The sequence below is a fragment of the Ruditapes philippinarum genome, unplaced genomic scaffold (assembly GCF_026571515.1).
Source record: "Ruditapes philippinarum isolate M1 unplaced genomic scaffold, ASM2657151v2 ctg1060_1_1_1_1, whole genome shotgun sequence".
In the NCBI taxonomy this organism is placed as follows: Eukaryota; Metazoa; Mollusca; class Bivalvia; order Venerida; family Veneridae; genus Ruditapes; species Ruditapes philippinarum.
In genome coordinates this window covers 224222-239469 of record NW_026866038.1, presented here as the reverse complement: position 1 = coordinate 239469, position 15248 = coordinate 224222, and the positions used below count along the sequence as shown (strand labels likewise).

At 33.4% G+C, this 15248-nt stretch overlaps 1 protein-coding gene across 1 annotated transcript; it reads left to right on the top strand.

The window, feature by feature from the left end:
• The first annotated feature begins 328 nt into the window (after positions 1 to 328).
• Positions 329 to 14624, top strand: LOC132731077 (E3 ubiquitin-protein ligase UBR4-like). Its single transcript, XM_060717188.1, has 19 exons — positions 329 to 376; positions 1658 to 1741; positions 2104 to 2273; positions 3121 to 3400; positions 3863 to 4053; positions 4720 to 4792; positions 5225 to 5334; positions 5946 to 6045; positions 7176 to 7304; positions 7702 to 7791; positions 8407 to 8529; positions 9100 to 9233; positions 9935 to 10060; positions 10513 to 10707; positions 11263 to 11347; positions 11854 to 11993; positions 12672 to 12765; positions 13388 to 13544; positions 13824 to 14624. Exons 1-19 carry the CDS (start codon positions 371 to 373, stop codon positions 13886 to 13888), a joined length of 2352 nt encoding a protein of 783 aa, XP_060573171.1. The 5' UTR covers positions 329 to 370; the 3' UTR covers positions 13889 to 14624.
• Positions 14625 to 15248: the final 624 nt, after the last annotated feature.

Sequence of the window (15248 nt, the reverse complement as noted above, 5' to 3'; positions counted from 1 at the left end):
AGTGAAACTACACAACTTTTATGTTACAATTGAGTGAAACAAGATAAATTTAATGACATTTAGATAAAAGAAATGGATTTACAAAACAGTTTTATAATGACATTAAGTAAAACAAGAATTCTATGATGATAATTATGTGAATCAATGGCTACTAAACACTTGTGAACTACAGAGTAATTTCAATTTTTACTATCAAACCTGTTTAAATGTGTCTTTATGAACCATTATTTTTAAAAGTGGTTTGTCTTAAGAGGTTGTTTTAATGTATAGTTGAGGTGTAATATGTAAAGTTTTAACTTGTGCAAGTGTTAGTGATTGCTTTATATTTTCAGACTGTGAGTTGGTGGCCCTATTAGAGGATGACACTGGGATGGAGGTAAGGAGATATAAAAGAAACTGTAGTTTTATTTCCGCATAGATGAATATTTACAATTTTCAGTTAACATTTGGGAGTGTCCGTGGCTGAGTGGTTAAGGTCATTGACTTTAAACCACTTGCCCATCACCGCTGTGGATGGACTTCCTCCACCAGTATAGCTGGAAAGTCGCAATATGACCTTTATTGTGTCATTGCGACATATACCCAACCAAAAAAAGTTTAAATTTATTTTTCATGCCTCCACAAAGTGGGAGCATAATTATAGTGTTGCCCTTGTCCGTCGGTCCGTCCCGAAATCTTGTGAACGCAACTCCTCTTAAACCAGATAGCAGATTTTGCTTAAACTTACAGGGATGAACAACCTAAATGTGTAGATGGTAGTAAAGGAAGGAATTTTCGCTGCGACCAAATTTAACAGAATTATGGCCCTTTGTTGATTTTTTCACTATATTCTATGTAGAAATCTTGTGAACGCAGCTCCTCTTAAACCTGATGGCAGATTTTGGTTAAACTTCCAGGGATGAACAACCTAAATGTGTAGATGGTAGTAAAGGAAGGAATTTTCGCTGCGACCAAATTTAACAGAATTATGGCCCTTTGTTGATTTTTTCACTATATTCTATGTAGAAATCTTGTGAACGCAGCTCCTCTTAAACCTGATGGCATATTTTGGTTAAACTTCCAGAGATGAAGAACCTTAATGTGTAGATGGTAGTAAAGGAAGAAATTTTCGCTGCGACCAAATTTAACAGAATTATGGCCCTTTGTTGATTTTTTCACTATATTCTATGTAGAAATTTTGTGAACCCAACTCCTCTTAAACCGGATGGCAGATTTTGCATAAACTTCCAGGGATTAACAACCTAAATGTGTAGATGGTAGTAAAGGAAGGAATTTTCGCTCTGACCAAATTTAACAGAATTATGGCCCTTTGTTGATTTTTAGTTTTCAACTTGTGGCACATGTAGTCCAAAAAAAATTTGACCTAGAGTCATAAGATTGACAGAACAGTGGCGTGATGGGGCATCCGTGTCTTATGGACACATTTCTAGTTTATCCTTAAAAACTATCATAAATATATTTTTTTCATTTCAATAATTAGTGTTTGTTGTTTATAACTAATGGGTATTCGTGAGTATGAATAAAACTAAAGATTAAGTTTTTTTAAATAAAATTTTGTTAAACTTTTACTGCTAAATCTATGACTCAAAGTACCATTGGTCTGTTCCTTGGTAAAGACATTGTAAAATTATGCCTAAATATTAGCATATTTTTTCAGTTGTTGGTGAATAAGAAGATAATCAGCCTAGACCTACCTGTAAAAGATGTCTACAAGAAAATATGGGCACCAGAACATGGAGAGGTAATTGAAACAGCTTGTTTGTCTTTGATGTTAGATAGAGTAGATATTCACATTATTTCTTAAGACTGGAACATGCTCATCTTTGCAGTCACACTTCTGTTAAGTTTTTGCTTGCAAGTTGGTATCTCCAAAACTATGGAAGGGAATGGATTGAAACTTCAAACTTCACACACTTGTTTTCACACTGTAAATATCTCTTATGATGGGCTTAGGTCTCACAACTGAATCGCAATTTTACAGAGTTATGGCCCTTTTCTTACTGAACAGTCAAGCACATTGGCTTATGGACAGCTCCTTTTCTAGTCAGTGTTCTGTAAAGTACAATAAAATAACCATGCAAACATTAATGTGTGTTACTTCAGGGTGAGCCAATGCAGATTATCTACCGTATGCGAGGATTGTTAGGCGACGCAACAGAAGACATGGTTAACTCCCTTGAATCCAACACACAAGAGGATATAGATAAAGAAGAAGTATACAGGATGGCGAACGTACTGGCATCTTGTGGTGGTCTCAACGTTATGTTAGATAGGTAAGTTCAATACTTACTGGAAAATATAAGTAATGTTTTATGGCAATTTTTAAAAAAGGTTATTGTTGTAATAATTAAGCTATTTTCTTTAATTTATTCATTTAAAAAGTTAAAACTTGTTAAATAATTAAAGAAGTCAAACTCTGACCAAGAGAAAAGAAGAGGAACAAGCATGTTTGTACATTATCTTAACACTTGCTGTATGTCTGTGATTTATATTTCTTTTCCGTTTAATATGCTAACAAGTGATCATGGTCTGTCTATACAAGTACTGACAATATAAGGCCAAGTTAGTGTGGACTTCCATACACCATACATTTAACTCTCCCACTTTTAGCGGGAGGCTCCCACTTTCTTAAGCCATATTTTCGAAGATTTTTTTTAAAATAAGGGGTATTTTCACAAATTAAAGAAATCTCTCTATTTTTGATGTCAGAATTTCCTTCTTTGTTTATTGCAAATTTCTCAAATCTCCCTCTTTTTGAAGAAAAATCTCCTACTTGATCATCAAAAAAAGTTCACATTTATTACTAATACACCCTGACTCTTCACTGTTGGCTGCTCAAGAATTTTAGTAATTTGATATTTAAAATCCCTTAAACTTACAATGGGTATTACCAAAATCAAATTAGAACATATCCATTTTGAAAATTAAGGAGAATCGGGGTTGGGAACAAGGTAGTATTAGATATTCAACATTCCATATTACCATTCCATCAATGCTGTTTAATTTCTTTGAATATTCCAGTCATACTTGACAGTGGAGTTTTTATTGTACGTTTGTATGCTGAAAGTATAAATTTCATTGTTAGTTTTAAGATATAAAATTTCTGATTTTCAACTTCAGGTTGGAATCCATCAAGGACCTTGTGCTTGGCAAGCCACTAATGCTTGTGTTACTGAAACTTTTCTCCTTTGCTGTCAACGTGAAAGCTAATCGTCAGGAGTTGATCAAACCAGAGTTAAACACCATCACTGTGATGCTTGGTGCGCTCAACCTAGCATTGTGGGCGGAGCAAGAGAGTGGCTCCACGGCAACAAAAGGGCAGACTATAACTGAACAGATTTTACAGATTATGGAAACCATTTTATTAGAAGCCAGTTCACAGTCAACAGATAAATATACTGTGAGATTTCCAAATATTGTCAATGTTATGATGTTGCAATATCCACAACTGTCTTTAAACAAGTTCAGTGAAACCGAGCTCCAGTCATTTTCAGTTTTGTTATTTATTATTATATAATGTGGTTGCGAGATTTGGGGATATTAAACTTTATGGGCTTACCCAATTTATCATTTAATTACTTTTTCAAGCTAGTAATTGAGGTTATTTTTTTGTGTATTTGCAAGAAATGAAGGTCAAAGGCTTATTTAATCAGGTAATCTTGATAAATTTTGAATTTTTATGATTTTAGAATTTACTTCTCATTTAAAATATTTGTGTGTTTGAAGTATAAAAGTAACTTGCTTTCAGAAACAGCTGTAAAATAACAAATTATAGGTATGTTGCATACCTTGCAGGCACCTATTCAGTTTCATATGCAGAATAAATTTAACATTACATTTGATGATGTTTTTTTCTTTTCAGGAGTTTTCGAAACTATGCGGGGACAAGGCCCAGCTGATGATGTTACTGGAACGAATAAACTCAGCGTTCGTACGATCTAACACAAGTGTCCTTCAAGCTCTGATGAGACTGATACCATTCCTGGCTTTCGGAGAGGAAGACAAAATGTTAACTTTAATCAACCATTTTAAACCTTACCTAGACTTTAACAAGTATGTATTTTTAGTGCCAATTTTCTAAGACAAATGCAATGTATATATTGTCATGACCTGGTCAGTGATAGCATTAGTTACCCTTTACGTTAAGGTCCATTTCTCAGAGCTGTTCACTTTCAAAGCTATTTACTTCAAACTTGGCATACTTGTTCTCTATCAAAACTTGACATCATTCAAATAGAGCAGATATTTTAAAATAACCTTTGTATCTAGTTAATTTAAATTTAAGTTAATTGCTATTTGCAAAGCAATTTTGCAGACTTGTTCCCCCTTTTCTACTTAAGTTTGATTATACTATCCAGCACTGAGAAAAGTGAAGCATACCTTCTCTCAAACAGATCTTATCTTCACATTCTGCCTATCTACAAATTAAAGTATAACTGCCTATAAATGTCTCTTTATTGAAAGAAAAATGTTCCTTCAGGAAAAAAATATATACTGCCTGCTGGGATAACTGGAATAGCTTGTTTATGTACGAATCATGTTATTTAGGTAAGTCACATTTCAAAGGCAGAATTTCTTGATAGAGTAGGGAGGCAGCTGTAATTTGCAGACAGTGGCCATTTTTGTTCGCAGACAATTACCTTATAACATTGTATATATACACCTCGACGGTACAAGGCTTCATTGCCTGATTTTACATTGTTGATGATATTTGTACAGGTTTGATGCTGAGCACACTCATGATGAAAAAGTACATTTGGATTGCTTCTGTAATATTGCTGCCGGTATCCAGGTAAATATAATTAATTAACCTCATATTTAAGATAGTATACCGCTGGGAACCAGTGGTCAGCTTTTGTTGGAGCAGTCTGACCTGGTCCTAAACTGTTCGCTTATATATAAACTATGTACATGTATTTTCATGTTGATATCCCTAAAATTGATAATAGGGATTTCCAAAATGGAAACTGGACAAGTCCATTCAAGAAATTCAGGAGTTTTCAGGTTATGGCATTTAGAATAAGTTTACTATGTAATTAAATGATTGAAGAAAAAAACTGTTTCATTTGAGTTTGTGTGAACCAGATTTTGTTAGAGTGACGAAATACATGTATTTCTAATTTATAATATATATGTTCGTAAAAATGAGATTTAAGTTTTTAACTATTCATATAAGCAGTGATTAAAAAATTAAAGTATGTTTCAATAAATCGCCATATTTCAGAACAATGACAATGGTGTAAAGCTAAAGGATATGATCGTAGAACAAGGACTGGTGAAAATGGCGTTAGATTACATACTAGCACATGCCCCAGAAGTCAAAACTCTTTTAGCGTAAGTAACCATAAGATCTTGAAATGAATAAATTCTTTGATTTGATTAATGGAGCAAGTTCCTAGACGGAAAGAAGAATGCTGATATTTGTATGTTAATGTTCTTTGTTTCATTTTTAAGATTTAATGCATAAAGAAAGAAACTGGTCTTTGTGACTTAAAAACTAGGCCCTAAAAAATTAAAAGTAGGACTTGATTTTTTTGTAATGTGTTTGACCATGTGGTCTTCTACCTACATGCCATCTGAGCATATAAAGGGATGCCTTTCCTATCCAGAAGTACAACTAGTCATAGAGGTGTTTTTCTCAAAGAGGAACAAAAAGATACAATTGTTGTAGTGACTTGTATCCAACAAAATAAAAGTAGAAGAGATTTGGTAGACACAAGTTCTTGATGACATGTGATATTTAACAGTTGTATGATACTATCGTATGGTTGTTGGAACCTTAGGGAGTGCACATGGCGATCAAAACAAGACCTAACATAACCAAATTATAGAGCCAAGCCAGCTTGCACATCCATTTAGTTTGCCCAGGTTCTATGACTTAGCTTAAAGTATATAGATGCTCGTCTTAAAACAACTCAAAATTTCTTTTATTATCATTTTTGTAGTACTGACTCTGATATATGGAAAGATTTTCTCACAAAGCCATCACTCAGTTATATATTGAGACTGATGACGGGAATATGTGACGGTCATGAACCTACACAGGTATGTAGTAACTTCTATAACTATTTATAGATCTTTTACTGTTATTTTAGTTGTTAAAGAGTCATATTACTGTCTTTATACATATGTGACTAATACACTTTGAGTCTGGGAGGAATATTAAAATCATATCTGCCCCCATGTGGTTTAAGGGATGTCTTAACTGGTTGAGTTTATGCCTTTACTTGTTGAGGCATCAGCATTGCAATCACCGTTTAACCCTACCTGATCATAAGAAGCGACTAAATTAGTTCAAATTGTTGGGAGTCTTTGCATCCCTTAGTTCCAGCAGATGAGGTGGTTTTGGTGTTGCTTAAAATTTTTAACACTCAAGTTTAGCCAAAGTCATCTTTCCTGTTTCAATGCCATATGACCTAAACTGTGTTCGTGCACCTTAAAATCAAACAGAAACAGAAAAATCATATCTTTTTAATCTGGAGGATACTTAACAAGGAAGTGTATGCTCATCCATCATGTTATGGTAAATAAGGATAAAATAATCCATTCATACACTCTATTACCATGTTTGTATTTGTATTAATGTAATGCCATGCCACATTGAGTAATATAGGTATCACTGACTAGCTTACAGAATATCGGTGGTTCTACACAGGTGCCTGATCGTGCCTGAAATAATGCACGGAAGGGCATCTGAGATCTTCCTCTGCCAGTAAAGCTGTAGCGTCGTCAAATGACCTATACTGTGTCAGTGTGACGTAAAACCCAATAAAACAAACAAACATGTATCACTGAGATAGAGTATTATTCTTAAGTCAAGCTCTTATTCTCAAGTAAACTCTCACCCTGCTGGTGCCAACAAATTTATTACCTATGTGACTAATACAGGCCAGGATCAGCCTGCATATCCCGTAATTCAGCCACAACATACAGAAAACAACAAAAAAATCCAAAAAAATATGGTTGCGTCCTGATTGAAAGAGGGACAAGTCTTTTTAAGATATTTTAGCATGTAAAGGGTAAACTCAATTCAAATATATATAGAAAAAAATCTTTTAAACTAATTAAACCCAAAATCTGTAGAGAAAGATATGAGCATGTTTCCATCATTATTATTATCATTAACAAACTTAAATGATTATACATAATTTATTAACACTATACTATATTTGCAGTTGGAGTTGGGCAATCACCTGATACCAATTCTACACAAGTTAGAACAGGTCTCTTCTGACAAGCATATTGGGACACTGGCGGAAAACTTCATGGAAGCTTTAAGAAAAAATCCTACAGTGGCTGCCAAAGTAAGTTTAGTTTATTATACAGAAAACTTTTTTCGCTCAAAAATAAGTCGGGAACTTGTCAGTGATACTTTTTGACCCCACCTTCTTTTTCATTTTGAATCATGTAGGATTAATGGAGCACATGTTGTATGAAGGCTTGTAATCTGTGCTGATATGTTCCATTTTTCTGTTGGCTAATTCCAAAGTGTCATTATTTTCACATCTTCCACCATCTTGGTATCAGATATTAGGCTGTATATTTTAGTTTTGATATGTGAATGATATGAATGAATTGTTACTTGAATTGTTTAACTTTTAAATTAATTTATACAATTAAGAAAATCATGCAAACTATTTTTTTGTCTTGGTTCACATTTAAATTAAAGTAGTGACCTCATAAGAATTCTATCTTTCTTAGATTGAAGAGGTACGTCAACAAACTAAAACAGAGAAGAAGAGACTTGCCATGGCAGTGAGGAAGAAACATCTAGGTGCCCTTGGTATGACTGTAAGTATACAAGTATAAATTCAAAAATTTGAAAGTAGAAATTCAAAATTAGAATCCTTCTTGTATATCATGTGAAGGGCCAACTCTCTAATGCTGTCAAAAATTGTGGTCCGACCCTTTTGCTTTTTATGAACAACTTAGAAGCCTTCTTAAATATTGTTGGAAGGGCCAATTCTCTAAAGTTATTAAAACTTGTTGACCAACCCTTTTACTTTTTATGAACTACTACAGCATCCATGTATATACTATTACTATACTGTAAATTAATATCAATAATAATGTTTTGTGTTGTATTTGCATGTGACATTGTACATGTTTTGTATAGATTGAAGAAAAAAAGCAATAAAATATTATTAAACTTGAAATTCAAAAAAAAGCCTTTAGAGAGGGGTGCCCTAGTGATTAAGGTATTAGCCTCTCGACTTTATAAAGAATTTGAATATAAATTACATTATTCCACTTACAAACAAAAAACATTACTGAAAAACAAATTTTCGTTATTCTTTGAGGTTTAACATCAAAGTGATAGGACGATCTGATATATAAAAGAAAAACATAACTTCAAATTTTTGTTCACTATTGACAGGCGGTTCCATTATTATAAAAAAATTTCAGACAAATGCCAAAGGTCAGGTTACAGTCAAGGCCTCCGTGTTGAAACAGATTGAAGATATAAAAGAAGAGACAGGACTAACTTGTTGTATATGTAGAGAAGGGTATAGATACCAGCCACAAAAGGTACCTGTCAAATGATCTCATTACATCTGTAGTTTTCTAAAAGTTGTAGTCTTTTTGGATAGTTTAACAGGTAAAATGTTTGGGCGGAAAGTTTTTGTCGTCAGAAAAATCTGGCAAAAGGAAGATCATTGAACAGCAAGGATGACAATAGTTAAAGATGAAAGTTGAAGTCCCAGTTTGTTTGAGTGTGTTCACGGGAGATAATAAAAGTTGAAAAACATCTCTTACGAACCCCTCGCACATGCCTAAGTGATATTCTGTGGTATTCAGTTTTAAATTTTTATTGGTATAAAGGCTGCAGAATAAATTGTAATTATAGCGTGTGATGATAACCTTTAAAATTGTTTATGAATTTTAAGGATGCTAACATCCGTATGGGAAACACTACTTTAGCTTGATTTAATATTTTCTCCAAATCCTTAGACTTTTAATGGTTTCACTATAACTATGTAACTGTAGGGATAGTTTAACACTAAGGTTTGTTTTGTAATTGTAAGCAATAAATGAATGTAATGACCATTTCACTTGAAGAAAAATAAAAAAATGTGTTGTTGTTTTTTTTTTCTTCAGGTCTTAGCGATTTATACATTTACCAAAAGAGCCAATCTGGATGACTTTGAGAATAAACAACGTAAAACTTTAGGTTACTCGACCGTGTCTCACTTCAACGTTATACATGTAGACTGTCACACGGCAGCCGTCAGGTAAGAAATCTGAACAAAAAACGGGCGATTCTTCGATAGCAATGAAATGAAAATTCATTTGAAAATTGCAGGCTTAATTTTGTAGAGTCTGTTCATGAGAGATAATGATAAGTACAAGATCTCCATACCCCAACCCCCCCCCCCCCCCCAAGAGCACCAGCTTATTTAGTTAATACTCAAAGTACTTTAATTAATTTACGGAACATTGGTGTTTCTACTCAGGTGCCCGTTAAATAATGCACGGAAGGGCACCTTAGGTCTTCCTCCACCAGTATAGCTGGAACATCGCCATATGACCTATACTGTGTTGGTGTGACGTAAAACCCAGTTGAACAAACAAACCTAAATTAATGTTTCCTGGGGACTAGTAAGGATATACAATGTAGCAATACTGAAATGAGGTCAAATGTGGTGTATGAACTTATTTCCTGCTGGTACATGTATGTTTGAGTGTGTTTTTTTTTGGATACTTGTGATGTGATAAAATGAGAGCAGTGTTTTAAGTGTATATATGTTGGACATTGGAATTACCAGTACAATTAACCATTCTAGGTCAAAGCAGACCAAGAACACTACAAGAAATGTAAGGACTTTTGGGTAAAAATTTATGATTAGAGAATAATTGTAATTAATTTTGACATTTTCATAATGGGTTATTAACTAGGTAGGTAATTTATAGTATTATGCTTTCTTGTTTTCAGACATGCTCGTGGTAGAGAAGAGTGGGAGAGTGCAGCTTTACAGAATGCCAACACCAAGTGTAACGGTTTGTTACCACTGTGGGGTCCCCAAGTACAGGAGTCCGCTTTCGCTACTTGTCTCGCAAGGTAAAAAAAAATGTTTTTACTTTTTATGACAATTTGAATAATTCAGTTAGTTAAATCTAAACAGATAAAAGTCTATTATTACAAGAGGCAGCATGATTTGGGGGGTAAAATAAACATTTTATGTGGAAAAAAAATTCCTGTAGATGCCTTCTGTAAGAAACTCTAAACAGTCAATGCATGATGACAGAATTTTGTTTTTAAAAATAGGTATGGCTTTACCCTCAAACTGTTGAATATCTTAATTGAAATTGTCTGCCTTCCATTTTTGGAGCTGTTTGTTGTCAATTTTAGGAATATCAATTTAAGAATTTGAAATTGGTCAGCTGAAAGTCTAGACCTTGGTTATACTGCAGAGATGTTTAGGCTGGCTGGTGGCAAACGCTAATAGATTTTGGTTGTATTAGGGTAAGGCTTAACTTTTTATGTGTGATAAAACATTTTCTTTATTTCAGGCACAATACTTATCTACAAGAATGTACAGGTGTTAGGGATCCTAGTTACCCGTTCAACATACATGACCTAAAATCATTGTTACTGAAGTTTGCCGAGGAGAAAACATTTAGTGATGATAGTGGTGGTGGCGGACGTCAGAGTAACATGCATCTAATACCCTACATCATGCATATGTCACTTTATGTCATTAACACGTAAGTAATTTATTAACATAATTGAGCTGCGTCATGACAAAACCAACATAATGGGTTTGCGACCAACATGGATCCAGACCAACCTGCGCAGTCTGATCAGGATCCATGCTGTTCGCTTACAAACCCTATAGCAAGTAGAGAAAGTGATAGCAAACAGCATGGATCTTGATCAGACTGCGCAGATGCGTAGGCTGGTCTGGATCCATGCTGGTCGCAAACGCACTATGTTGGTTTTGTCATGACGCGGCTCATATAGTAACTTTTCATGCATGTATTGCTCTTTGTTATGAACTTGTAAGATTGTTTTCAACATTTCAAATAATATTTGATAGGCTGCCTCCATGTTTCTAAATTATTAAACTGAGGGGCGGAGAAACTTGTAACTACTTGTTGGGTATTGAAGAAAGCTGTTTAGAGATTTGATCAAAAATTTGTTAAAAAGAAATCAAATAACTTCGTATAGTTTAAAAAAAACTATGGAAGGCAAGTGAATTACCTTGTATTATAATATTTTGAGCATTTATGGCATAATTTTTATATTTATTGTATGTTTAGGACAAGATCTGGCAGTAGAGAGGATAAAAATTTGAACAATTTCCTCGAGTCTGCAAGAGACAAGTGGCTTGAAAACTGTTTTGAGGTAAGCGTTACATTGATATATTGATATGATAGGGTTTATAGAAATTTCGTTTCAGAAAGACGAAAAAAAAAAAAAAAAAACAATTTAGAGCAAGTTTAGATACACTTTTGACATGATCAGGTCTTTGATGTTTAGCCAGCTAGGTATCCAGCTAGCTTAAGGAAAGTAGGTGGTTCTACTTGGCTGCCTGCTTATGTCTGAAATAATGCATGGACAGGCAAATGAGATCTTCGTCGGCCAGTAAAGTTGGAAAATTGTCATATATATATAACCATTACAGTATCAGTGCGTCTTACAAAAACAATAAAAAGAATGAACATAGTAAAATTGAGATTTTCTTCTGAATTAAGGTTATGTTGAATCTTCTTTTTTTAGAACTTACTTACATTTTGCATGTAGAATCGAATAAAATCCATATTCATAGAACAAACCTCGGAGAGAAGTTCAAATAAAAAAAGTTCTAATATTTAATGATAATCAAATACACTTTTGATATATCTATACAGACCGAGAGCCCAATGTACTGGTGTGTAGTGGCCACTCACCTTTATTCACCAGAAAAATGGAAATCCATACGTGTCAAGTTCCTGGAACGTCTTGTGGTCGTAGCCCATGTCAGGAGTACTGTCACCATTGGGAGCAAAGCGTGAGTTGTTATTGGATTTGTCACATTTCTTTTGTTGAATTGCTGAAAAAGTTTCTCATTTTTATGTGCTTTAAAGTCTGAACCCTACTGATTAAAGTTTGACTTTTCAAAGGACTGTAGGGCATTCCCACTCATCAAGGCATCAATGTTTTTTATGCAACTTTTACCTGAGGTCTTCTCCCACCAGTAAAGCTGGGACATCACCATATGACCTATACTGTGTCAGTGTGACATAAAAACCCACTAAAACAAATGTTTTTTGTGGGTTTTTTTTTTTCAGACTCACTGTCCAGGGAGCATAATTCTAACATGAACTTTTACTGAATTATTACCAATTGTAAACTTAAAAACAAACTGCAATCCAATTGAATGTGCTGACCATCCGGCAGCTCTTGTTACAATGTTGTTTTTCTTCTTCTTCTTCTTCTTTTTAAGTGGCAACCTGTCATTGTTGTTTTTTTTTCAATCCTGAAGACTAGCTTTTAACAAGAATATGATGCACTTTATTTACTAGCTTATCAGACTTGTGTAATTTTCTCACTAAAATGGCAGTTTGGAATGACACTTTATACATTGTACTGAGAGTATTGTCTTATAAACAAGTATAGTTGACTTTTCTAGTATATATTTTGTATGTAATTTGCTAACATATTAAACATCTGTTGTTTTTTTTTACAGGTTGACAGATAAAACCATGAAAGAGTATTCTGTTTACAAACCCTACCTGATCTTCTTTGGCTTGATTGATGGTTTATACCAGTATATCTTCAAGGTAAATTCATAATTTTAACCTGGTGATTATGGGTTTGAGCCTTAGGGTAGGCACCAATTCCCACACATTTTCTTGTATGGCACCTTATACTTTCCTGTGTTGGTCTAAGAAGTGGACTTTTACTATATATACTCACTTATAAGACATATTTTGTACCTTCAATATAGAAGGTTATACTATACATCCGGTCATCTTATTAGTGGTCATTAAGGTTTATAAGTAGTCGTAGTGGGTCATTAAATAAAATTTCATAAGTATGAAAAAAGGACCCAGTCTTAGGTGAGGCAAATGTAGTAGTCGGAAGCATATGCCTTCTTTACAGTCTTGACATATAAGTAAACAATAATAATGAAACACTTTAAATATGCGGATCAAAATGAAACTGCTACCTTTATGCATCTTAGTTTTTAAAGTGAACATAGAAGTAATTTTTCCATTATTTCTGATTCTGAAAGCATGTGGGATAAAAAGTCGGTCACTTGCAGAGGTTTTGGTTATTTCTGGTTAGCTACCCGGGAAAGACGGTTAGTTAGACTGACCAAAATTGAAATTGGTGTAAAATCTGACATATAGACAAATAAATATAATTTAGTGAAAAATATCTTGTCTCTCGTCATTTCAGAAGGTGACAATTAAAGATGATGACTGGACAAGAAGTTTAGCAGATTACATTCGTAACAATGACAAGGTCATGATCGAGTCATGTGATAAACTCCTGGCAGCATACCAGGATGAGATGTTACCTTGCGAGTCTATTGCCGAGTTTGCAGACGTCATGGGTGAGTTGTTTTTTTTCCATTAGATATTTAAAAAAACATTAAACAGAATAGAATGTATAAGGTTTAAAAGACTGTTGGGTGAAGGGTGCAGATTCGGAAAACTTATTTTCAGAAATCTTAGTACATTTTTCTCAAGTTTGATTTTATTAAAATACTTCAGATGAACTGGAGGCATGCTGCATTTAGGGCTATTTGATTTATATGTTTACATATTGAAACCATTTCTTCAGGTTTTTGATTTTAAGAATAATTTAATAGATTTTTTTATTTCATTTTCAGAACTTCTTGAAGATATTCCTGATCAAGATAAATTTGTGACCGAGCTTCTACAGTCCTTACCATAAAATGTTCACCGGATAGTGCTTAACAAAAGTTTCGCACCACACTTTGGACATCAGTGTTTCTTTTGAGCTTTGAACTTTATTTTTCAAGTGGAATACAAAATGTATTTAACAGTTAACTAGTGACATTTTATGTTTTTGTGACTTTTAGAGTTAAATTAGGATATTTTTCCTATTTCCTTTTACTTAACCATATTTGAATTTCAGTGTTTCAATAACAATTTGAACATTATAGTGTTATTATGATATCTTTGAAAATTTACTAACTTGGTTGAACTGTGCATTAATTGTTTTACAAGCTTTACTCATACGTTTTAAGTCTTATTGGATTTTCATGGCTTCAATATATGTAGTTTTATCAATCAATTTTTTGGTGATATTGAAATCTCTGTAATAGCCAATGAAATTTAGAAATTTTAAAATCATATTTAAGGAAAAAATGTAGGCTAAAATTCTTATATTTTTGTTGTTACCATTTAATGGATATTTACATATTTTTTTCTGGCTACTTTTTTAAATAATTCTTGGTTTAACAGTATGGTATATGTTGAAACTCTGACACTTACATTTCCATGTATTTGGGAATTAGTCACCAGGATTTTGCTTGCATCTGTGAAATGGTTATTAAACAAACTTTTATTGTCACAATTCAGATCCCTTGCTTTTTAGTAGCTGAATATAGGTAAAAAAAACTTTTATTTATTAAAGCAGCATACCTCCAAATTCTAGTGCTAAATTTTATGAAAATTTGGAAAGTGATCTAAATAAGTAACATACAAACAATGATATAAACAGGTTGAATGTCCCTTTCCATCTGCTAAAATGGCTATGATATGTCAAAATGGCATTACCAAGTGGATAACAATTCTGACTACTGGTAATTTAAGAACTGCTGGCCGAGTGGGTTCAAACCTGTTGACAGCCGTGCTTTCACAGAGACAAGTTTTTTATTCCAGAGCAAGAAATTTTGCACTTATTGCTTAGTACTGGTTGGTTTAAGGGATAGGTTTGAGTGTTTGTATCTATAAGCATATAGCTTTGTGCCAATTAACCTAAAATAAATTCTGTATAACTTGATATTATTAATTTGCTTGAATATCATTACATGCACATTTATTACATGAACTTAGTTAGTAACAACAAACAAACTTTGGGATAAAAACTAAAATACATGTACTAGGGTCTGTCACACTTTGCACAAAACCTGCTAAGTGTATTTGAACTTTTAACGTATATACATATATGTATAAAGGAAAGACAATGGAGAAATGAGAAAATAATATCGAAGTATACATGAAGTCATGTACTATAAATTGTAAGTTTGCAAATTTTTCACGTTAAAAGAATGATATATTTAAATGCC

Coding starts and splice junctions, on each gene's coding strand:
- LOC132731077 (XM_060717188.1), top strand. Junction 2,274..3,120: donor CTCAACGTTATGTTAGATAG/GTAAGTTCAATA, acceptor TTTCAACTTCAG/GTTGGAATCCATCAAGGACC. Junction 4,793..5,224: donor ATATTGCTGCCGGTATCCAG/GTAAATATAATT, acceptor GCCATATTTCAG/AACAATGACAATGGTGTAAA.